The sequence below is a fragment of the Tamandua tetradactyla genome, chromosome 20 (assembly GCF_023851605.1).
Source record: "Tamandua tetradactyla isolate mTamTet1 chromosome 20, mTamTet1.pri, whole genome shotgun sequence".
NCBI lineage: Eukaryota > Metazoa > Chordata > Mammalia > Pilosa > Myrmecophagidae > Tamandua > Tamandua tetradactyla.
This window is the reverse complement of record NC_135346.1, coordinates 49,937,216-49,962,995: the sequence shown is the minus strand read 5'-3', so window position 1 is coordinate 49,962,995 and position 25,780 is coordinate 49,937,216. Positions and strand designations below refer to the sequence as shown.

Sequence of the window (25,780 nt, the reverse complement as noted above, 5' to 3'; positions counted from 1 at the left end):
CCTCTGCCCCAGCCCCTCTCAGCCTCCTCCTGGCCCCTGCTACGTTTAGACATAGACCAAAATGAAATCTGTCTTTCAGTTGCCAAGTAGTGGGACAGAGCATGCATTCCATGCCATCCCTGACCCTCACTCATCTCAACCTCTGCCCATCCCTGTCCAAGCCACATCCAACATCTTCACCAAGGTGTGGTGGGAGGGAATCAGGTAAGACCAGCAAGGGGCATGGAGGTCTGGGGGGCAGATTATTTAATAGTTTTATAAGGTAACAGTCAAAAGGTCTGTTTTTATGCTGAATCCAAAGGCCTCTGCACCAGCAAGGCACATCAAAGTGAAAACTGATCTAGAAGCATTGGGTCTGATGCCCGCCCAGCCTTATGCAAAGGGTCCATGAGCTTATCTTGGGTTCTCCACCTCTAGGGCTGCTGTTTACATAACCCTTTCCCTACCCAAGAGTTGGGTAAGTGTCATAAAGATGACAGTGCTGCTACATTAGTCAAGCATTTAGCATAGGCTAGATGCTGTGCTCCCTGCTTCTCGCCCTTTGGCTTCACAGTCACCTGTGTGCAGACCAGGGAGTCCAGGCTCAGAAAGGTTCTGTGATTTCTCTAACTCCACACAGCTAAGAAAGACCAGAGCTGGCTTTCAGACTGGGGTCCATCAATACCAAAGCCTGCCTCTGTGATCATGCTAGTATGAGGTTGGGTTTCCTCCCCTTCCACCTTTATACCAAAAGGTTCCAGCATAGAGAAGGATTCTTTGCCATCAGATTCCTGGGGTATCTTATGTTTGACCCCTTTCCCCACCCTGACCCCAGCTCCATGGGGCTGTTTCCTGAGTAGCCCCAGAGTTTGGGCCTGCCTCTGGAATCAAGAAAACTGACCTTTATTTGAATTATGTTCTCTAGCAGTCAAGGAAAGAGGTATTCTCCAGCCCTGTGCAACATCTGGATCTAACTAGTGCTATAAAGACCTTCTCCCTGCCCCCCACCCCTTCTCTCAACCACCATCTTCTCCCTGGCCTGCACAGGCTGTTTAGGAAGTGGGAGCAATGGACAACACTGAGAGTTGGATGAGAGAGGAGCACCCATGGGTCTTGTAGAGTACTGGGGTTTGTCAGCACTGTCCTGCACCCTCCAGCTTCAAGGACTCTGCATGAACATTGCCCATTACCAGCCAGGAGATGTCCTCTTTAATTCAAAGCAGAGAAATACATATTCTTGTTTTTTCTAAACCCGGAACAGAAACTTACATGCATGCAATGCGAAAGCGGGTTTGAAAATGAATAAAACTGGCCAGGAGACAATATGTAATATGTATTTACATACTAAACAGGATTAGGTAGTCTTTGCTTCCACAAAGAAATATGCTCTCTCCCATTTTAGATGAAATTCAGGCACTCTGAGTCTTTTATTTTCTTACTTTTGTTGGGGGCATGAGTATAGAAAACTGCTTCTGTAAGGCAAAAAACACAACAGCACAAGTACAATGATAAGTACTTATCCATGGGCAACCAACTTAGTCCATGGGCAGCCAACACCCAGCCTCAGCATCTAAGCCACATAAGGGAGTAATAGGGACTGTGGCAAGATGTAGGCCCTGGTTTCATCAACTGAGGCAGAGGTCACTCAGCTCACCCCAGTATCTTCCATGCTGGAATGAAGGTCAGCGCTGCCAAATGTTCCTAGTGCCCAAGGGCAGCCAGAAATCCATTATGTGGGTAAGAGCAGGCAGACCTGTATTTGTTCTGATTCATCTCTGCCCTGCCCCAGCTCTATGCCAAGGAGTGTCCTTAGCCTTTGTGTTCCTTAGTTTCTTCATTTTCATAATAGAAATACATCCGTCTTCCTTGATGTATGATGAGAATCAGAAGTAAACATAAAGAAATATGCCTCTACAACAAAGACAAAAGGCATGGCCTCTGGCTGTGGGTTTCAGAAAAGAGAGAACAGGAAGATAGAAGAGGACACCTGAGTTGAGAAACAAAGGGTAGCTGGTTTTATATATATATTTGGTTATATGATTTTAAGACAGGAGTTGCAAACTCAAATGCTTTTAGAGACCCAGAAGTGTAGAAAGAGGTTCGGTGTAGAGACATGGCCACCATCACCACCACCACCATCATCACCCCATCATCACCCCCACTGTCACCACCACCATCACCATTACCACCATCATCATCATCACCACCATCACCTCCACCACCACCACCACCACCACCACCACCTCCACCACCACCTCCACCATCACCTCCACCATCACCTCCACCATTACCTCCCCCACCACCACCATCACCATTACCACCATCATCATCATCACCACCATCACCTCCACCACCACCTCCACCATCACCTCCACCATCACCTCCACCATCACCTCCACCACCACCACCATCACCATTACCACCATCATCATCACCACCATCACCTCCACCACCACCACCACCACCACCACCCCCATCACCACCACCATCACCATCACCACCACCACCCCCATCATCACCACCCCCATCATCACCACCACCACCAGCACCATCACGACCACCACCACCACCACTATCATCAACATCACCACCACCATCATCATCATCACCATCATCATCATAGCACCTAACAGTTACTAAACACTTAAGTCTGTACCAGACAGTACTGTACAGATATTAATTCACTTAACCCTCACCAATGGGGGTCAAACTTGAGACTGCTAAAACACAGAAAAATTAAGTAATTTGTTCAGGTCAAAAATTGAGTGGCAGAGCCAGGAATGGTGGCAGTGAAGGTTATCTGGAGAATGCATATCCCATCTAAAGGCAATAGCTGTGTGTGTGCATGTGTGTGTACACATAATTCCATATATATAGTACAGGTCAACGAACCAAATGACTCAAATGGGCAAACCCAGTCCCAAATGTGTTCTGTCATAACCACTTATTTAAAATAACTAAATAGCAGTTCCTTGTGTCAAGTGATGGATCCTTTGTGCTATGACTTTCACCATCCCTACCTCCTCTCTCTCCATGAAGGTGGTGGGTCAGTCTGGATTTCTGCCCATCAGAGGTAGAAATTTTTTTTTATGTGAGCTGGCCTAAGCTTCCTCAAGGACTATGGGCCCAGGTCCCTAAGGCTGCCTAATCTTGAATCTACCCCTGCAAGCACCAGGGCAAAAGAGGGTGAACTTGGAGCTAGGTGTTTAGACTGTGCTGTGCCTTTCTGAACCTTTCGGAAGCTCTGTGCTCTTACCTATAAAACTGAAATAAGGGAGTCTCTTCTTCTTGGAATTTCCATGACTATCCCATGCCTGAGGGCTGAGGGATGGAGCAAAGAGCAAGAACTGTTGTCCAAAAGGGTTGTAAGTACTAGGGCAACTCCAAGCAGTGTTTCAAAAGAGTGTCACATTTAAAGTGCCATCATGACCCCTTTCAGATGGACTTCCAGCTCCGTTCTTACACTAAAGGACAATCTAAACCAGAGGTTGAAAACTGAAGGCTCCTCGGTTCTTACACTGAAGGAGAATCTAAACCAGAGGTTGAAAACTGAAAGTCCACCTGGGCAGATTTGTTGTTTGGTGGTGGTGGTTTTTTTTTTTTAATAAGAATTAGTTGCCTGCCTTTAAAAAGCAGGAGTTTTCACAGAAAAAAAATCCTGGATTTCTGGCATCTTTTGACAAATCAGATCTGGCAACACTAGGCCCATATTTCCAAATGGTTCCAGTTGAGTTCAGCTGAGGAGTGGCTGCTCCCTTAGATGGGGCATATGCTTTGGGGACATGATCATGCTGTCCCCTCTGCTCTCAGCCATCTTCTGTCATTAAGTCACCTGTGTGGAACCTGGGGGCCTGAGCTGCAATTGTAGATTGAAATCAAATTTCCACCTTAGGGAAGGGATAGGGCTGTAAGGAGGCAGAGACTGGGTGCTCAGAGTTCTTAGTCATGACCCAGTATCCTCTATTTCCAGAAAAAGAAATAACATTTCACCCCTGAGATCTGTCCCCACTGCACTTCCATCTGGGACTAGGCTTTAAACAGGATTACAGCTCCTTTCCTGTTGCCAGACAGAGTTTATGGCCTGTCCTAGAAACCTGAAAAGACCATAAGCCTAGAAGCAGCCAAGGGCTTGCCTTGTGGGACTCGGGCTTTGCAGATGAATCCCTCAGCCTTTAAGGCCTCAATGTCTCTTGGGAAGATTGAGAACAGGGATTGCAAAGTACACTAAGCAGCCTGCCAAGTCTGTCCTGTTGCTGACCCCTGTGAGCCAACCCTGGACCTGGGGTGGAAGTTTCCAAGACTTGGTTCGCTCTTAAATAAGTCTTCCTCATCAGAGTCGAAGCCCAGTTTTCCTTCCAGTGGGACTTCAGAGATAAGGATAGAGAGAAGACTCCTGGTTGGCCCAAGTTTAGTATTTTGGGGGTTTCCTGGGATTTGAGGCATCTGCAGGAAGATGATGCTCTGAGAATATGCTCGAGCTCTTATAAAACCCACTACCCTCCTTTTGTTTCTGGAGTGCTTGCTCCAAGCTGGCTCTCTGGGCTCCAGCCCCCACAGCCTTTGATTTTGAGCAGTGCTGTGATGGATCGAGAAAGAACAGCAGCAGGGCCTTCTGGAAAATTCGATCCCTCCTTTTTTACTCTCCTTCTGTTTTCCATTCTCCCAGCCTGAGGAAATCCAATTCACAAACCTTCCAGTAATGTGATCTTAATTTTGCTCATTTAAAGAAACAGATGTCAGGAAATGGGAACCCTCTCACTTCACAGCTGCTTTAACTCATCTTCATTGCCTGTCCCTGTATTTTAATCCCCCAAGAAGCCCAACTCTCTGGAGCAAAATCCTTCTTCTTCAACATTTGGGTGAGTTATAGCTACTGGGAGAATCTTTATTTCTCCTCCTGTGTCTAATTTGGGGGTAATTTGCAGTCTCCCAGTGCTTTACCTTCATTCTTGGGTTAGCCTGGACCAGGGCTCCCAGGCCTCATAAGAAAACTGCCTGAGTTTAAGGGGAGCCAGGCAGGGGATGGAAATTCAGATGAAGAGTTTGACTCTTCATCTCTTGACTCTCTCAGACCTGGAGATGGGGGGCAGGGGGAGTTTTGAGAAGTATTTGCTTATATTTTCTTGGCAGGGGAGGAGGAGAGCAGGGTCATGATAAGCAATACAGAGGTTGCAGATGATGCGGCAGAGGGAGCTGAGGCACCCACCTGCTTCCACCACCCATCCTGTGGGTGCAGGCATTGCCCACCTTGCAGGCCCGGTTCCTTCTTCAGAATAAGGAAAGCAACCTGCACTGAAACTTTGGTTCTGTCCCTTGCTCAGAGTCAGGCCCTTGGGAGGTCTCACCTCCTGGATTGTTGTGGGTCAGCCCACAGCTCAGCAAGAGGAAGGGAGCTTGAGAGACAGAAGAGCACCAGGGATATGAGGCCATCCTGCCTTTCAGGATGAAAGTGAGGACTGCTCGTGGCCTGGAGCAATGTCCTCCGCTCTCTGGGCCTCGGAATCTGTAGAAGAAAAAGGGAGAGCCGGGTCCACCTCTGGTGAGCCCCATGCCATTTCTCTCCATCTCGGGGTGCATAGTGGGTTCAAAGGCTTTGTTTTCACTTGCAGATTTCCCTGTTCCCAGAAGAAAGGTCCCTGGGCAAGGTCTTGACAGGCTCTTTGCTCAGGATATTGGATTCTCCCCTCAGCTTGCATAAGCACTAACCTTTTCAGCTCCAGCCAGCCAGCCCCAGATGCTTTTCAGGCCTGGACTTTTGGGTGATCTGTGGAGCTTGTCTGTCCCCTGCCTTCCACAGAGAACCTGGGAACCTGCAGCACCAATGTCACTAGTGCTTGCTGGTCTCTCATCTCGTTCTGAGGCTCTTGGCGTGCTGTAGGCATTGGGCATTGGAGGGAAGGGTCTGCTCTCAGAGCTCAGGGTCAGAGTCAGGGCTTGACAGAATTGAGCCCACTTATCAAAAATAATATCCCAAACTCAGAATTATGCAAAGCGGTAATATGAGGGACTGAGAATCCACAGCACCAGCAGGACATTCACTTACAAAAGAGGCAGTTCTGTGTAGCCTTTTTCCATGCCAGCAAGCCTAGCCTCAAATCCCAGTTCTATCACCTGTGTGACTGTAGGCAAGTTACCTAATCTCTCTGAACCTCAGTTACCTCACACATAAAATAGAGGCAATCATACTATCTCATAGACGTTGGTTTGTGGATTTGATGAGGTTACGTTGGCCAAATCCTCATGCGGTGCCTGGTTCATATTAAGTGCTCAAGTAGTTACAAGAAAGCATCTATTTATAAATCCGTGCTTGTCAACTGGTAAGAGAACTATAAGTTCCACAGTTGCCCTATCCCTGCAGAGGATTGGGGATGGAGGTATTATACTGACATAATTATACTGACAAAACCGTCCAACCCCACCCAGTCTCTTCACAAAGGTGGTCACTCCTGCGTGGGCCATTGGTGCTCACTCTCGAGGGCAGGTGCCTGAAGACAAACATCAGGGAGTCCAAACCAAGCTTCCCCCACCACCCAGTCCCAGTCCAGGGAGCCCTGAAGCGTCCCCAGCTCTCTACAAGGCTAGAATTCCTTCCCTGAACTGTGCCCTCTGCCCTCCTTGATGCTCCCCCATTCTGTGCCTTCCCTCCAGAAACCTGAGCAACAACAAGATCAAGGAGGTGCGAGAGGGCGCCTTCGATGGTGCAGCCAGTGTGCAGGAGCTGATGCTGACGGGGAACCAGCTGGAGATGGTGCACGGGCGCATGTTCCGCGGCCTTGGTGGCCTCAAGACCTTGTGAGCACCTGGGGACCAGGGCCGAGGGGATGGCAGGGCAGGGGCATCCTAGATGCACTGTGAAGATCGGCAAGCAGTGGACAGGACCCAGGAGCTCTCCTTTCCCACTGGATCCCTTCTTTCATGGAGCCAGAAAGTCATCAGATACTTTCCAGTCACTAATGGGAAAGAACTTAGCAGGCCGAGCAGCCCCCAGTCCACTCACATGAAATCACCTACTCTAATATACACATGTGTTTATATTTACAACAGAAACAGACTGAGAGAGGCATGCAAATGTTTACCCCACAAAAATAAACGTATGCACATGTGTGTAAAAATGACATAGATACATGCAACATGCATATAAACCCATATACAAGTAAACATATACATACACACACATACAAGCTGATGTCCATAGCTACTTTTGATTCTCTCTTCTCCTAGCATACATACAATACACGTGTACATGTCTACATGAATGACACATGCTCTTACTATAAATAAAACATGCACAAGCAAGGATATACATGCATGTTTACACACAAGCCCAACCGGGGATCCAGGCCCTGCTAACAGGACAAACCTGGGCAATGTGGCAGTCTGGGCTTAGAATTGGCCAAAGCCTCTCACCTTCGCACACATACATATTCCTCTGTGGCGCTGCTGTGCAAGGGGAAAGAAAAGGTCTCTCAAACCTGTCCCTCTCCCTCTAGGATGCTGAGGAGCAATCTGGTTAGCTGTGTGAGCAATGACACGTTTGCTGGCCTGAGCTCGGTGCGGCTGCTTTCCCTCTATGACAATCGGATCACCACCATCACCCCCGGCGCCTTCACCACACTCGTCTCTCTGTCTACCATGTAAGTCCTCCTGGGCCAACTGCCCACTTACTCTGGGCTCCTCCTCGATAGCCCTCTCCCTTCCCGGGTCCCTGCTATCTCTGGTCAAGGTCATCTATCCTTCCATCCGTTGAAACATCTCGCAGGCTCCCTGTACATGTCAGACACTGTCTAGGTGCTGAAGATGCAATCAGACTTGGTCTTTTCCTCCTGAAGGTCACAGCATGGTGAGGTGCCACATAAGGGAGATGCACAGAGTAATATAAACCCCAACACAGGCCTTGTTGAGGAACGCTGGAGCTGTGTTCTGGAAAGTGAGTGGGAATTATATGACATGATCAGACATCGAAAAGATGCTACAGGCTGCTTCAGTGTATAGCAGAGCCAGAGTTAGAATCGAGCTTCTGGACATCTAAACTAGTACTCCTGCCCATGTAATTTACTGTGCTGGTAAGAGAGGCTGTGTAGAATAATGGTTAAGACTTTAGACTCCAGAGGCAACTCCTGTGTTCGAAATCTGGCTTTCCCTCTCTTTAGCTGTGTGACCTTGGAAAAGTTACTTTATTTCTCTGTGCTTCAATGTTTCCTTCTGTACAATCTACCTCATGGGATTGTTAAGAAGATCGAATCTTTAATATTTATCAAACACATAGCAGGGTTCCTGGGATATAGAATGTTCTCAACACACGCTAGCTTTTATGGTTGTTCATATTGTTTCCATGTGAGTGATGGTTCCTTCCCTCTCGTCCCTTCCCCAAAGGCCCTTTGGAAGACAGAAGAGAAAGTCTTGCTGCCTTTTGTCATGCTCCTGTGAACTCATGTCACTAGGAGTAAAGGCCAAAGTCATAAAATGGCCTAAAGCTGCTGCGTCTAGACCTCATGGCCTCTGTCCCCTCACTCCCTCTGTTCCAGCCTCATCAGCCTCCTTGCTGTTCCTGCCATCCCCAAGGCCCACTCCCATCTTACAGTTTGCACTAGTTGTTCCCACTACCTAGAATGCCCTGTCCCCTGCCTTCCTCCCTTCCCTCCATTCTTGGCTCGGATGTCACCTTCTCGGTGAGACCAACCTCACACCCATTCAACCCCAGCCTCACCCCTGTCGCCTTACCTCGCTCTCCTTATTTTTCCCATAGCACTGACCGTTTTCTAATATACTATATAATTTACTTGCTTACTACTGATTGCATAATGGCTGCCTTCCTTCAGCTAGAATGTAAGTTCCAGAAGGAAGAGGAATATGTCTGTTTTACTCACTGCAATATCCTCAATATCTAGATCAATCTGTGGCACATAAGTAGATTCTCAGTGTATAATTTTTGGATAAAGTGAATCTAATGAGTAAATGACATCAAGAGGAGGGGAAGATGGGTTAGGAACTAGCACCTGTGGGTTGGTTCATTTTAGCCGTTCTGTGTGCCCCCACACTGGGACTCCAAGGATACACAGGATGCAGAGAGGGGCAGAGACACAAGACAGGAAGGGAACCAGCTTTGACATGTAAACGTAAAAATTAGCACAGGTCCAGGGCATCAGAGCCAGATTCAAACCCAGGAATATCTGATTCCACAGCTTTTAATTGCTAGTAATCAGACCACAGCTTCTCAAGAGCTGTCCAGCCTTCTGATTTAACCTTTCTAAGCTTTGTTTTCCTCCTTTGTGAAGTGATAATAATATTCTCTCCCTTGTAAAACCGTTATGACAAGTATGAATGAGATCATGGATTTATAAAGTGGTGAGCTGGTCCCAGTCCTCGAGTAAACACTCAGAAATTGATAGCTGCTATCATCCATCCATCCCTCCAACACATTCATTCCATTCATCATATATATATATATATAAAGTGCCCACAATGATGTCACACTCACGCCTAGAAATACAGAGGCAAATAGATAAACCTGGTTCTTGCCATCATGGAACTTAGGGGTCCAGAGTGGGACGTTAAACAAACACACACACACAAAAGCAATATTTACAAAGTCAGATGGGTGCTATGGAGGAAATGAAGATGGATGGGGAAAAGGAATGGGTCTGGGTGAAGTTTTCCACCTTAGATGAGGGGCCCAGGGAAGGCTTCTTGGAGGAGGTGTCATTTGGGCTGAGGACCAAAGGATGAGGAGGAGCCAACCAGGCAAACTGTAGGGAGATGCATTTCAGACAGGAAGAGGCAGCATGTGTGAAGTCTCCAAATGGAAGAGAGTATCTGCTGAGGCATTGAAGGCGGGTAACAGAGCAAAAGCTCAGTAATCAAAGGAGGTCATGGCAAGGCCACAGTCCTGTCCATTGGCAGAGGTCTAGAAGGAGATTCTTGGAAAGACTGCTTCTGGGTTTTACAAGGTAGTCCGCATGCCATTTTCCTAGGCCTGCTTCCTCCTTCCTAGAACGCAGAGCAGATCCTGTCTTGAGAGCTGGGGCTGGGGGTGCAGAACCAGATCTCAGGGCCACGTCTCCCAGCACAAGGGTAGAGGCTAACCGTTCAGAGAGGGCCCGTCTTTCCTTCCAGAAATCTCCTCTCCAACCCCTTCAACTGCAACTGCCACCTGGCATGGCTCGGCAAGTGGCTTAGGAAAAGGCGGATTGTCAGCGGGAACCCCAGGTGCCAGAAGCCGTTCTTCCTCAAGGAGATCCCTATCCAGGATGTGGCCATCCAGGATTTTACTTGTGATGGTGAGAGGGCCGGGGAGAGGCACCCAGGAAGGTGCAGGGGAGAAGCGGTGCAGCTGTGGCTGCAGGTCTGGGTCCCTGAGATCCGATTCCACTCTGCCATTAGGCACGCAGCTGGGGCTCAGAAGGGCTCTGCAGGTCTGCTGCTAGCCCACAGATTTCTTCATGAGAAAAGATCCCCCTCTCTAAAGGCATTTTACTTCCGTCTATCAGAAATTTGTCATAATATATACTGGTTTTGTTAAAACAAGAAACCTAACTGCCATCTGTGGAACACGTTATACTAAATATACTGATATGTCTTGTCCACAGTTAGATTGGTGCCCCTTAGTTGTGGCACCCTTGTGCAATATGCAGCCTGTGCGACTGTGCCTGGAAGCTCTGGGCCGTCTTCCTGCATCAAAGTGAAGCTCAGAGCATATGCCCATGAGAAGCAGCTTCAAGATGGGCTTATGGAAAGCTCCTGCCACTAACTAGGGGTCGTCTGGAGGCCCTAAATGTCAAGTCTCAGGATCTCAGAGGGCATCTTTGCATAAATTTGAGCCAGCAATAGTTCTTTACTTAGTCAACTGTGGGTTATCTAAGGATGGTTTAGCTGGTTTGTGGATTAACTGAGGTTAAGATATTTTGGCTGGGGATTCACTCGCCACCCCTGAGGGACTGTGTTGTCAAGGGAAGGAGAGAAAGGGAGGAAAAGAAGGAAGGCAGTAAACAGAGGTCTTCCCCCATGTTTGACCGCCCCTTCAAACAATTTGGCCTATTTCTGACCAGGTTAACGCTGACCTCTTACCTTTCTATTCCTCTGGATAATTACGTCTCGGTTGGCCTCCTTGATAGTCTTTATCGTATGTCAGATGTGGCAGAAGGGAGGTAACCCTACTTCCCACCCAAGGTACATATCTTCCCTGCCCCCCGCCCCCCGCCCCCATCCGTGGGTGATTCCAGCAGGTACCTTATTCCTGATTCTGGCTCAAATCTGGAAGAAGGGGAGGGTTTCAGTTTGCTGAGAACAGCTTGGCTGAAGTCACCCCAGCCTGCTTGCCTACTCCCCTCATCGAGTGCGTCTCCCAGACCCTCACCCTCTCCCTGGGCTCTCCCCACAGGCAATGATGAGAGCAGCTGCCAGCTGGGCCCGCGCTGCCCAGAGCAGTGCACGTGCATGGAGACGGTGGTGCGGTGCAGCAACAAGGGGCTCCGCGCCCTCCCCAAGGGCATCCCCAAGGACGTGACTGAGCTGTAAGTGCCCCCAGCCCACACCCAGCAGCCCATCTCCCCATCCCCACCATCCCCACCACACCGTCCTTCACGCTTTACCCACTTTAACTCATGCAATGCCGCTGCGGAAGCGCCGCTGGAATGGATGCCAGTAAGACGGCCGTAGCGCCCACCCAAGGTGGCAGCAGCTTTGTTTCCATGAGCAGGAAGCCGTCCTGCCCAGGGCCTCTGCCTGGCATCTGAAACGTAGCTGCCCTTGCTCTCCCTAAAGAAACTTCAGAGTTCAAGTGGGAAGGTTATTGTCTCATTTTCTGTATCACCCCCAAGCTCCCTGGTCTTGCTCTGCTTATCTTCTTATACCTCCCACCCTTGGCAGTGTCTCTCCCTGGTACCAGTGCCCATGCAGGGCAATTATAAAAATGTTCATGGGGCACCACAGCTAATGGAGCGTTTCATAAATACGATTCTATTCCACCTTCAAAACAACCACATCAAGCATTGTGGAGTTTGTAGAGACAAGCAAAGTCTTAGTTCTGAGTCCTTTTCATGCTCAGATCAACAAGCTCCTTATTCCACAACCCTTGCTCCTGACCCAGGAGCTCCAAGTTACACAGAAGAGTTGCTCTTCCCATCCTGAAATGCTCTTAGGACGACCAAGAATACCTTATTTCTGCCCCTAGAAAGCTCACCGAGATGGCCGCAGCGCAGCCTCACAGCTGAAGGGTCTCTCTGGGATGTATCAGGAGCAAGGCCACCCAGGCCAGATGAGCACTTCACACTCAGAATATTCATACTTGCATTCATTCATTCAACACATATTCAGCGAGTGTGTCAAATGGCCTCCTCTGAGCTAACACTGGGGAGACAGTGGTGAGCAAAACAGGTGTGAGCCCTGTGCTCACAGAGCTCACAGTTAGCTGGGGCAGGTAGGCATTTGCTTAGTCATCTCTGAAGCACATGAGAAATGACAGCTGTGAAAAGGGCCACAACAAAGAGTTAGAAGGTTGCCTTGACATCCTAGGGTAGAGGGGTTTGGCTTAGCTGTGAAAATCAGAAAAGCTTCTCTGGGCAAGTGATGCTGGAGCTGAAATCTGAAAGGTGAGTAAAAGAGAATGAGGAGGGAGGAGGGAATGTCCCAGAACTAAGTTGCTACTGTGCAAAGGCCCTGCGTTGGGAGTGAGCAGAGCCATTGTGACTGGCAGAGCCCAGAGTGGCCCAGCTGAAAGACACACTCCCAGGCCACCGCCTAAATACCCTACCTGCCACCTCCACCCCCCGCACACATACACACATGCCTCATGTCTGCCCTTTCTCAAACTCTTCCCGGGCCCATAAGACACCACCTCATCCAGGCCAGCTTCGTTTGTGCCCTCAAAATAAGCAAAAGAATGGGACCACACTCCCCTAGGGAATATTCCTTAGACCCGCCCTGCCAGTGCCTCTTGGGATGGCACCTGAGTGTGCCAGTTCCCTGTAACCACAGATAGATTCCTGGGTGTTTTGTGGCTCTTGGCCCTTCCCATTGTAACAGCCAGCCTGATGGAAGGAAGTCTTGGCAGTTGCTAAAAGCTCAGTATTCACCTTGGGGTTGAGCTGAGACTGTGCCCTGGAAGATCTGTGTGAGTAAAAGCTGTGTCATAAGCAGCACCTCCATTCCACGTGTCAGGCTGTGCCATGGCGTGGGGGCTCCTAGAATGAACCAGGTCCACACCTCCATCCTGCACTAATTGAGTGCCAAGTGACTCATGTCAGAGAGAAGAAAATGCCATGAAAACAAGCCTGTAGATGCTTTTCCCCAAAGCTCCTGAAACAAAGATTGAAATAACAAAGATAATTGGATGTAATTATAAAGTAAACCTCAGAGGTTTGGGAGGGGACCTGATTTCCTGCTTTGGAAATGGTCATACTTCCCTTGGCCAGCCCGGCTTCCAAGGCTCGCCAAGAAAAGCAGCCCTCACGTCTGTCCCCGAGCTGCCTCCTGGGCATCCTCCAGGCTGAGAGGGGTCCCTGGGGAAGCGTAAGCAGGAAAATGGGGTGTCAAAGAAAGTGAAAGCTGGCAGGCCCAGGAGACTCTGGCTTGGAGGCCTGTGGTTCACAGAAAGCGGCTGAGTCCAGAGCCAAGGTTTCTGACTCAGGCTTTCTAGCTCCCTCAAGCGTCATTAGTGATCTCAGGCAAAGCTGCCAACCACAAACCAAAATTAAGTTTGAGTCACTGAAAAGAAAACCCCAAAGTTACGCAGCATTTCTCCAAAGGGCAAGGTGTGGGAGCCTTTGGTACTTCCAAGGGGGAAGTGAGTTTTCCTTTAGTGAGTCTTCTGCAAGACGCCCAAAGACCCTCACTTTTTGTGCCTCTTCTCTCTTCTGTCTTCTTGGGTGAATCAGGCCAATCTGAGCCCTTACTTCACTGGCCTTTGCTCCTTCAGTCCTTACATGCTCTCATGGAGGTAACGTTTGAACTCTTTTAGGGACCAGGAACTATCAGAGAAGTAAAAACACTTGCCCAAATCTCATCATTGTTAGGCAGCCAAATCAGGATTAGAAAGCAAGTTTGCCTGGCCCAAAAGTCCATTCTATGATCCAAAACATCAGCAGTTCTCAAATTTTTGATTCTCAGGACCCTGTTACACATTTAAAGATCATTGAGCACTCCAAGAACTTTTATTTATGATGGGCACATCTATCAGTATTTATCTTATTAGAAACTAAAGCCAAACAAAATTTTAATGTATATTAATTAATCCATTTCAAATAACAATAATATATCTGTTACATGTTAACATAAAAAGCTTATTTTTTAATAAGATACAAAACAAAAGAAAATAAATTTAACTTGAAAGAGGGACATTTGCATTTTGCAAATCTCTTTAATTTCTGGCTGAAAAGAAAGGGCAAGAGTTCATATCTGCTTTAGCATTCCACCTATGTTATGTTGTTTTGGTTGAAATGAAGGAAGAAAATCTGGCTTTACACAGATATGTAGTTGGAAAAGGGAGGAGTATTTCAATAGCCTTTTTTAAAAAATAATTATGGATATTATTCTTTGATACCACATCAAACCACGTAAGTAGTAGCTTCTTAATGATTAATTGCACCATGGAATCTGAAAGCCTATCAGTTTATTTCTCATGCTCTGTTACATTAAAATCCATGGGGTTGTCTTGTTCTTAAAGTAGGTCTTTTACCCATGCTTGATCTTGTAACATTACACACTGGTCATTGGAAAATAATGGCTCATTGAATTATGTAGCTCTTCCAAACGATGGCACATTGCATTATCCGATAGTAAAAACATCACATCCATTAATATCACCCACTAAGTCTTTAAGTATGGAGAAGCTGTCAGCCTCACAGTGGCAGCGACAAGTTCTCCAAAATTTTAATTTGTGCTTGAAAGCTCAAATTTGACCGCTGGCAGTAAATACTGTCAGTTGTTTTCCTCGAAGTGACAGGCTCACTTTGTTCCTCTTCGAGAAAATGTCTACAAATGCCCAGGTCTAAATAATCAGTTTGTCAGTCGTTATTTTAAGTAAAAATGGTGTTTCTTGAGAAAAAAAAAGACTAGTTCAGCAGCAACTCAATTACATAGGTGCCTTTTCTCAAGACAACCATCCTCAGTTTGCATGCAGCACAAGTGCATGTAGCTATTTCTCATTTTGTTACACAGAATATTAGAAAAATGCATACTCAAGGGTCAGGACTTAATGGAATTAATGATTTTAACTACTTCATCAGAGGCATTCATCAGGGAAACCAGCTTTTTGTTTTTGTTCTTTACCTATGAGTGCATGCAGCTGAAGAAAAGAGTGAGCTCTTGCAACTTGGCTGCCACTGCCTTGATTCACGCTAAAGCCGTTGCTTTTGGCCATTGGTGCAAATATTGACACAGTGAAAAAGGCAAATAATGTTTTAATCTTATTGCAAAAAAAATTTTGGATCTCACAGATCCTCAAGAAGGTCTTGGGGGCGCCTAGGGGTCCATGGACAACACTTGGAAAACCTTTCACGTGCATCACACACTGGCAGACAGAGACACCCACAGTAAGTCAGTATTAAGTTCCAGATTTCAAAAGCAACCTACAAAATCTTATGGAAAGCAGGGCAGAAGCAGATGCAGGACATCTCAGCCCCCAAATCACTGGCACTAATCCTCCCTGCAAAGGCAGGTCCTCACCAGCTATGGAAAGTTAACTCATAGCTGTGCCGATAGGCTTTGGGATCTGGGCTTGCCTCAGCATCCTGGAAGAACTTATACCTAGAGATCTAAGGGGACCTTGCTAGCATCAGACTGTCCTGGCTCCTGAATCAAGCTCAGCAAGCCTACCTCTCCCTGCCGGCTAGAGAGAAGAGTCAGTCTCTAGTGCTGCAGGCAGTGTGTCCTGCGGTCCGCCCCTGATTGATACCCTTTATCCAAAGTTTTGATTCTGATTTTAGTTTGAGGAACATGATCATAGATCTGGTTTTCTACAACAGGTATCCCAAGGAGAGGAGAAGGGAAGGATCCCATGTTTCCCTCTAGGCATAGCTCTTAGAAGAAGGGATTTGCTTTGGGATTTGGTAGTCTGAAGGCATTACGGGAAGCAGGCTAACAGCAACTTATGTGCATACACACACACACACACACACACGCACAGAGCACTGAAAGGAGACATGGAAGGATGAGGCTTGTCCTGGAGGTACAGGGCTAAGACACAACACTTTCCGAGTGAGCAATGACAAGAATGGATGGATTACAGGAGACTGACACCGAAGAGGTGAGAGGATGGGGTTATGGGGTACAGAAGGCAGCTTACTGGAGCTTTCTTCTCATCAACAGTTTAATCAGGATGACGGACATGCATGCAGGAGATGGGGTTAAGCAGCGTTGTAAATGACAAGCACAAGTGAGTGCCACAGATGGTATGTGCTCTGAAATAGGGAGGAATCCAGGAAATCCTGCCCAGCCTGGCTTTTAAGAAAGCAAGGGAGGAGGTTCCTGATGCTATACTGAATCTTCTCGTATATGAGCTCATTGAATCCTCCCAACAATCTCAAAAGGCAAGCATGTTTATTCCCATTTTTCAGATGCCATAACTGAGGCTCAGGGATTAAATAATATTTTGAGATTACATTCTAGTGAGCAGCAGAGATCTTACACAAGCCCAGGTTTATCTGGCCCCAAGGTCTGTCCTAAAAACCACTACCTTCCTTTGGCAGGGACCTAGCTATCAGGATTTGCAGTCAACAGCCATGGGTCTCTTGGAACCTGTCACCTGCATTTAAGCAGGGAGAAGGCAAACCAAGGCCCTTTGCCACAGTGCTATAGGTGCCCATCAGTGATTCTGGCTGGGTCTGCCCTGACAGCTGAGCCTTCTCTAGCAATGCTAGCTGCTGCACAAAAAGAGGCCACTGCCATCTATGCCACCTATGCTGGGTCAGCTCCCAGAACACTTGATAGAGCAACTGCCCAGCACCAACTACATTCTTGCCTATCTCTGGCTCAAGGAGAGGGGCAGAAATATGCCTCCAGCCAGCTGGCAGAGGTTGGCCTTGCCATTGGAGAGTGGACTAGCACTGGGCACAGCAGCACTTACACAGGTCTGGACCCCACAAAGCCCTTGGCAGTTGGCAGCAGTAGAGGACACATCCAGGTGCTATCAGGCATGCAGAGCTGTCCAAAGGGACCACGGGAGGCCTGAGCACAGACTCAGAGCTGAGACTTCACTCGAGTCCCCTTCACTCAATTGTCTGTTGAGTGCCTAGTTTGTGCTAGACATTGGTGTAGAAGCTGAGTATATGAGATAAGATCCCTAATATGGAGAAACTTAGAATCAGGAAAGACAGTAAAAAAGCTAACTAGTAAATTGGAATTTTAGATAGGGAGTAGAACAAGAGTCCTCAGAAAAGCGGAGGGGACAAAGGAGCAAAAAAACTTTGTAAAGGCCTGAAGTAAGAAAGATCTTAAAGTTAAGAAATTGAGACGTTCATGAGATGGAGCAAATAGATTGTAAAAGAGGATGGTGTGGGGTGGGCAATGGTGGCGCAGTGGCAGAGTTTCTGCTATGCTGAAGACAGTTCGATTCCCGGTGCCTGCCCATGCCAAAAAAAAAAAAAAAAAAAAAGAAGAGGATGGTGTGCGTGGAAAGCCTGAGAAGGACAAGTAAAGCCTTGTAGGCCATGGTATGGTCTGGCTCGTTATCCCAAGAGAAATATGGGAACCAGGGAGGAATTTTAAGCAGACGTGTGACATGATCTGATTCTCATTTTAGAAATATTACTCTGGAAGCAGAATAGAGAATGAACAAGGGACGGTTATTGATCTTTCAGTAATTGTATGTATTATTGGATGGAGACGTGTGTGTGTATGTGTACATAGTTACAATTGATTGAACACTAGTGTGCCAGGTTCTGCTCCAAGAGCTTTCAGTAGAGTCTCTTTAATCCTCACTGTAATATTTCTAGGTGATTATTATTGTAGGTTCCATTTACAGATGAGAAAACCCAAGTTCAGAGAGGTCAAGTGGCTTGCCCAAGGTCACACAGCCTGTGGCTCCTGACTCCCATAATGCTCCCGATTGACCCCCGGCTTCTATGCAGAAATCTTGACCTGCAATGCAGGCTTCTGAAAGGTGACTGCCATGCCTCCCATCACCATTCAGCAAGTCCAAGCATTCTTGGGTCACCTGTCAGCACCACAAAGCCCAAAACAAGAATGGTGAACATCCATACACAGAGATCTGTGTGCATTTTCATGCAAGGCAGACGTGACACATGCACTTGCTCTGGGACTGAAACACAGCATGTAAATGCAGGTCAAAGCAGAGGTCTTCACACGAGAAATGCTCTGGCAGTTCTAAGGCTGGCAGGACAGAGTGCAGGCTTGTGAAGGGGTCCCTCTAGGGGCCTGGGCTGCAGGCTACAGGTAACTTGGGAGTCTGGAGTTTTCATAAAGGGCTTCCCACAAAGCAACCTTTATCATACAACTGCATCTGCATTTCTGAAGTGAAATCTTCTGATTCCTCGTCTTCTGAGCTGCAATGCGAGGTCACAGGGGACACTATGCGGAAAGCCATTCCCTTGAAGCTTCCACTCCCCTCCTCAGTGCCAAACGCAGTCCTACCTGGGGAGTTCAGACACCTTCCATCACTCAGATGCTGTTTTCTGAGCATCTCCTGCTGCCAGAGAGTGTATGGGGATGTATGGGTGAGCAAAACAGACATGGACCTGCCAACACTTATCACAGAATCACACTAAGGAATGTCAACATGGGGTTAAATGCTGGAAGATAAACCACCAAAAGCCTTGGGAAGCTGCAGTGTCACCAGTGGGCATGGGAAATAACATCGGGGAAAATGATGCTTCAGCTGAGATCTAAGTGTCTGTAAAACAATCAGCAATGAGGAAGAGGAGGGACAAGCCTGTGCAAAAACCTGGACCCAAAAAAATATGGAGCATTCAAGAAAGAGAAAGGCCAGGAGAGTTTGAACCAGAAGTCAAGGGAGTATCAAGAATTCTCCAGAAGCAGCTGTGTTGAACCCTCATTCTCAGGACCCTAAACTCCCCCTTCTCAGGTGGGGATGCTGTTGGCATCCTGGATCCACTGGTCATTTATGTGTTTATTCAGCAGTCCAGCAAAAGACATTCCTTGGGAGCTGGTGCAACAGTGGCTCAGTGGCAGAGTTCTCACCTGCCATGCCGGAGACCCGGGTTCGATTCCCAGAGCCTGCCCATGTCAAAAAAAAAGGAAAAAAAAAGACATTCCATGGGAGCACCGTGGGCTTTTGGTTTTTTTTAATCCAGCCCTAGGAACAGCCCTTAGCAGCATTTGTTCACTCATTCAGCAATATCTGAGCCCTTACTGTGAACGGAGACTATGCCATACACTAGGGACGCAGCAGTGAACACGACTGGCAAAAGCCCCTGCCCTTGTGGAACTTACCTTCTAGTCAGAGGGAGAGAGAAAATAAATTATATAATAAAATATATTCTATTGGGACTGAGATGGCTAAAAGTGAAAATTAATGCACTCAGATTGGAGAGGTAAAATAGTTCTGGAATCCAACAGATCTGAGCTTAAATCCTGGGTCCTGGGCTTACACCTCTCTCTGAGTCCCAGTGTTCTCATCCACGAAATGGACAAAACATGCAGCAAAATACTCCCACCCCCAGCTCCGGAGGATTCACTGAGCTAAGATACCAGCGCCACTCTATTCCCGAGCACTAGGACATGCGCCTCAGATAACACTTGTGAGGCTTGTTGTGGTTTTGTTCCCGTCCCTGCTGGGCTCTGGTCTGTTCCTTCAGACCCTCCCTAACAAGCCCAAACCACAGCCCCTCTGCAGATGTGCTGGTCCCGGGGCCTTCTGTAAATGTCCCAGCAGTGAGACTTGGGGTTCGTGTATTTTGTTCTTGTTTTCACTGAAGACGCTTCAAGTTTGCCAGGCAATTAGAGTAAACTCTGTCACCATCAGTCTGGGTTAATTAGACTCCTGAGAAGAGACTAATTCAGCCAGCTCCTGCCTCCAAGCTTCCTTCCATGCCACATCGTCCAGCAAAACACCCCTTCTTCAGCCTTCACAGAACCCCGAATCCCGCCACCCCCACAGCGCTTCACCTGCCCAGCTGAGAAAGCTGGAACCATAACCCTTACCCTATACCTGCTCCTCCCCACCCGCGCCCGGGGCCCTGTGGCGGCTCTGGCCCAGCATCCAGGAGGAGTGGGAGTGCCTGCTTTCAGCTTTCATCCCCGGGGAGGGCAGAAGGGTGAACACAGGTAAGGGACGTTCTGAAAGCTTCTCCCACCCCAGCCCCTTGCACCGTCTGCAATCACGGCAGCTCGTTGCGCTTTGGATGAAATGACCTTCAAGTCCACAGTACAGCGTGCGGCCTCCCCCACAGCCCCTCTGCACCCCATTCTCCTGACTTTGGGCCCTGCTTCCGCACTCCCACAGACTGCGCTCCTGGCCTCGGCTCCCCTCCCCTGCTCTTTCCTCTTAAATGTCTCCTCCTCGGCCTCATCATCGCTCTGCGGTAGGCCCCTTGGCATTCTCCACTGCAGCACCTTGTTCCTTTTCTGAGGCACAGACTGTAATTTGTAATTTATATCTCTTTATGCGTAGGCTGTCTCTCTCTCTCTCTCTCTCCCACATTAGATTTCTCAATCATTAGGAAACAGGGATCATGTCTGTCTTATTCACCAGAATATGCAGCACCTGGCACATTGCAGTCGCTCAAATATTTATACCCAAATGAATGAATTCATGAATGAATACGGGTCTCTTAGCTCGCCTGCCTGAGGGCAGGATCCAAGCCTGTGCAAGGCTGACTATGCAAAAATGGGGTCCAGTTCATTTTTGGATCTCCTCCAGCATCTGGCATTGTTCTTGGCACATAATGAATACCTGGCGAAGGCATATTACCTCACTGCGCTATGGTGCTGTCCAGTGTTCTGTGCCATGAGGGTCCCCGGAGGCCCCCAGAGGAAAGGGGTTCTCTTGGTCCTAATTTAAAGTAATAGACATCCCAATTTGTCCTGAAAGCTAAGCCTGGTTTGGCCATTGACAAACTCATCCATATCCCTGTTTTAGCCCATTTCTTCTCTATTCTGTGATTTTGGGGGTGTTTTACTGGATGCCAGGCAGTGTGCTAGCACCTTGCTACTCAAAATGTGTGCCTCGGATCAGCAGTTCTCATCATCACCCGGGAGTTTATTAAAAATGCAGAATTTCCAGCCTTACCCCAGACCTTCTGGATCAGAATCTGCATTTTAGCAAGATCTGGGCTCATGCGTATGCAGGATAAAGTTTGAGAAGCACTGGCCAGAACAAGACAAACCTAAGCTCTTCCTCCCAGCGCTTAAGGCAGCCACTGAGAGAATGACCAGCAGCGACTGGACATTGATTGTCCCAGGAGAGGATACCACGGCAGCTTTTTTATTGAAGGAAACTCACAAAGCAGATCAGAGCAGCTCTTGTAAGTCATCTCAAAAGTTTGGGAATTTTGTCCCAAGAGCATCCGGAAGCCAGGAAAAAGGTGTTTTCAGCAAAGAAGGGATGGAGTGATATGGGACTACATTGTCTTGTGTTCTCTCTTGAAGGTAGCAATAAACTTGGTAACTTTATAATTCATGGCCGAAGTGAGAGTTCATTCTCTTGTTGTAAACTTAAGCTGCACTCAAGTCTCTACGGGGGTTTTCTCATCCTACATGAGCATGTCAGAGCAGGACCCTGCAGTCCAGGCAGGTGTAGGGCCAGCCTTGGCCTGTCCAGGAGCAATGTCCATCTGTTGGGTACAGCTTCATCTGAAGCCCTGTCTCATTCCCTCTGCCATGTGAGCTTCCTTCTGGAGCTCATAGCACAGTGCTCCAGGGAACAGAGATATGCCCCAGCTCCCCTGGTTCCCAAATCCACATCAAAGATAATCACCATTGAATTAAGCTTCTTAAGATCAACTCGTCCCTCCGGAAGATAAGTGGAGGCCTGTGGAACTGTAGTCAATATACAGGCCCCAGAGAAAGAAAGACCTGGGTTCAAGGCTTCACAGGGTGATCCTGGACAGGTGTTTTAACACCTCGGTTCTTCTGTTTCCTCAACTGTGAATCCTACCACATGAGGTTATTACAAGGGCAGGGCACAAAGAGGGTACTTCAATTATTCAATAAGTATTTTTTGACCACCTACTATGTGCCAGCTCCATACCTGATCTTGGGGAGGTGCAGTAATAGGCAATTTTAGACAAGGGGCCTAATATCATGGATCTGATTATTCCAGTGGAGAAAAAAAGTCATTACTCAAGTGGTCACACAAATAAATATCAAACGACAAATGTAGTATGTACATTCATGGGAAAATTAAAAGAGGGACCTGGAAGAGAGTACAACAGGGTCCTGACCTAGCCTGCAAATTCAGGGGAGGCATCTCTGGAAAAGTGACCATTTCTGCAGCATCTCTTTCCCAGGTGTCACTCTGCACCTCTCTTTCAGGTACCTGGAAGGAAATCACTTAACAGCTGTGCCCAGGGAGCTGTCTGTCCTCCGACACCTGACACTTATGTAAGGAACCCGGTGTTGGGTGGGATATTTATTTTTCTCTTCTGGGGTAGCTCAGGAAACTGATGTAAAGGGTGAAGGAGAATGAAAATGGGGGCTGACCCAACGTTTCAGCCCCTTCCTTCCTTGGTAGAGCAGGGAGAGACAAGTGGGAGGAATGGATCCAGGGAGACTGATGTTCAGAAATACCCCCATGCTTGGTATCACTGACCCTCTGAATCACCTACCTGCTTGGCTTCAGGGAAGTTAGGTGAGCCGCTGACCTTTTGGGCTTCAAATGGAATGCCTGAGCTGCCTCAGTCTCCAGTTTCTTGCAAGCTGAGGACACACTTAGGTTTCCCTGAAGCCTAAATGGGTATTTGTCCTTCCTCCTTCTTTAGTTCCTCAGAACTATCCCAAGTAGATAGTTCTAGATGAGGTTCTACATGATGTCTCTGCTACTGGCTCTCAGTCTTCCAAGGCTAGGAGAACCACCGAATGAGGAGCCAGGCTCCTGGAGGAGGGTGGGGCCCCTGAAGCTATGCACCCTGAAGTCCATGAGCTCTGTCCTTCAACAGCTTCAGGGCTTTGCCACACCTTACCAAGACAGGACCCATGAGAGGCAAAAATAATTCCTTGGGCAAATGGTAATTGAAAGATGCCTCTGACTGCTTAGTGAGGAAGGGAGCCAGTCTACAAGAGGGAAATGTAGAGTTCTTTCAGAATGAACGTGTCACCTTTGGGAATGTAGGAGACCCACTGAGGAAAGTTGAAGGACAGCCACTTGCCACCTCATTAGGTCTGGCTTCCTAGATACCCCTGAAATCAATCTCTAGGTTAGAGTTTTTCAACCACAGCACTATTGACGTTTTGAGTCAGATATTCCTTGTTGTTGTGGGAGGGCTGTCTTGTGCATTATAGGATATTTAGAAGCATCCCTAGCACGCTGCCCCCTCCAGTAGTCACAACCAAAAATGCTTCTAGACTTTACCAATTGTGCCATGGGGTAGGAAAATTGCCCCCAGTTCAGAACCACTGCTGTAGGTTAATGGTTCTCAACTTGAGCTGAATATAGAAATCATCCAAGCAGCTGTTTGTTTGTTTGTTTTTAAATAACAGAAACACAGGTCCATCCCAAACCAATTAAATGAGAATCCTGGGGATGGAGCTCAGGCATCAGAGTATTTAAAAGCTACCCAGGTGATTCAAATCACCACAACTAGGGTTGAAAACGTTGCTCTGAATATTTATCCCTGAGGAGAAATTGGAGGTTATAGTTGGCAGTGGACTACACCTCCACCAGCCTCATTCTTCTAAGAGAATCTGGTGAGATGGAATAAATGAATGCCTGAAGAAAGGGTAGGTGGAGGGACCATGAAAGGAAGAAAAAAGGTGCTAAAATAAGGAAAGATTGTTATCTTAAGTATTATGTTTTGCTGGAAGAATAAACGTGTAACTAAAGGATTGAATCGCTGAATGAATAAATGGATGGATAAAGGAAGGAAAGAAGGACAGGGCTTGAGTGACTGAATGAGTGTGTAAATGAAGAAATGAACACTTAGGTAATGGGTAAGTGGGCAGGTGGATGTGTAGATGGCTAAGTGGGTGGGTGAGGGGATGGGTGGGTGGATGCCTGGTGGGTAGGTGCGTGGGAGAATCACAGGATGGATGAGTGGACGGATGGCAGGTGTATGTGGAACTTGACCGTGACCCTCTTTAGATGCACTTGACAGTAAAGCCCGGAACTGCAGTGACCCTTCTATTTCCCTCTTCCTAGTGACCTGAGCAACAACAGCATTGGCGTGCTGACCAATTACACCTTCAGTAACATGTCTCACCTCTCCACTCTGTGAGTACAGCGAGGTGCCCGTGCGCCTAGCAGTAAATGGCCTGTGGTTAGCCTTTCCTTCTGTCCCCCTCGCCTTGGTTCTCTACTCTAGTGGTCCTCAGGGTTGTGGTTACCCCAGCATAGGCTAGATGTGAATCACCAGATGGAAAATAAAGTCGGAACAACTCTGCCTAGGCAGCTGGAGAGGAATGGAACCTAATTATTTCCGGAGAAAGCCCTCCATGGCATAGCTTCTGTAACTTGTGAATTTTCTTTCCCAGTGAAGGGTGTCCCTACCCAATTACATTTTGCTCAGACCCATTTCCTTCCGATTAGCTTGGCACTCACCATTTGACAGTAGAGGGAAGTGATGGTGAGAGAGCCAGCCTGCCACGGGACAGGGGATGGAACTGGGAACCCGAAGCATGAGCACTGGCTGGGCTGGGGCAGGGCAGGAGGGAGGTGGAGATTCCCCTTCCCTTGATTGCTAGGACGTGTTTTATCCAAATTTTAAAATTGGGAAGACAAAGAACCGTTGGCTTTGACTGGTCCTCAGTGTGGGTGACACACCCAAGAGCAGCTGAGCATCAGAGCGGCCAACAGGGCCTGTGTCTCCTTCCCCGCAGGATCCTGAGCTACAACCGGCTGCGGTGCGTCCCCGTGCACGCCTTCCACGGGCTGCGGTCTCTGCGCGTGCTGTAAGTACCCCAGTGCCCTGGGCTGCCACCCAGATTTTCCTGGGCATCCGCAGGGTTTCCCTTCCTTACTCATCCTTCTTCAAAGCCTGCTGTGCCTCCTCTTCTGCCCCATACACACAGCCCTGTCCGGCACCCTGATTTGCTCAATGGGGTGGAGAGGTAGCCGGACCTAGGGCCCAGCCCATTACAATTTGTGGGACTTTGAGCAAATTATTCAACTCCTCTGAGTTTCTACTTCCTTACCTCTAAAATGGGATGAATAACACCTCCCCTGTAAGGACAGGGATATGCATGATACTCTGCGCTACTAGCAAGCACAGGGCACGGCACAGCGACCACTGTTTTGATGATCATTGCTGGTGGCTCTGGCTTTAGAAGGCAACACTGTTCAATCTCTGCAAGGAAGCAGAGCTCATAGGCCAGAGATGGCAGGAGGTGAGGCTGGGGAACCAGTCCAGCTCACAGACAGGTAGGATTTTGTGGCTCCACAGTGTTTTTTAAAAAAAAGTTTTAATAAGTTACCAGCATATAAATATCAGAAGATTTCCCAGAGAAGTCCTACCTTCTACATTCTCTTGCAAAACTGAGAGACGTGGTGATAACAGAACCAGCCTCTGCATTCCTGCATGGCAGCTATGGGGACTGAGTAACCCTGTCCCTTTGGACAGGGTTATGCAGTCTGCAACCCCACACCACGCCCCGCCCCCGTCACCTTGCCTGCCTGGGTCTGTTCTGCATATGGATGGGGGCAGGCCACCGTGGGAGATTCACTCCCTATAAGAAC

General features: G+C 48.0%; 1 protein-coding gene across 2 annotated transcripts in view; it reads left to right on the top strand.

The window, feature by feature from the left end:
• Positions 1-25,780, top strand: part of SLIT3 (slit guidance ligand 3) — a 617,936-nt gene that overhangs the window by 539,299 nt on the left and 52,857 nt on the right. For both annotated transcript variants that reach the window (XM_077137609.1, XM_077137610.1), the window contains 7 exons: positions 6,628-6,771; positions 7,470-7,613; positions 10,093-10,256; positions 11,357-11,489; positions 22,426-22,494; positions 24,248-24,319; positions 24,925-24,996. In XM_077137609.1, coding sequence (XP_076993724.1) covers positions 6,628-6,771; positions 7,470-7,613; positions 10,093-10,256; positions 11,357-11,489; positions 22,426-22,494; positions 24,248-24,319; positions 24,925-24,996 — 798 coding nt within the window. The remainder of the gene's footprint in view (positions 1-6,627; positions 6,772-7,469; positions 7,614-10,092; positions 10,257-11,356; positions 11,490-22,425; positions 22,495-24,247; positions 24,320-24,924; positions 24,997-25,780) is intronic.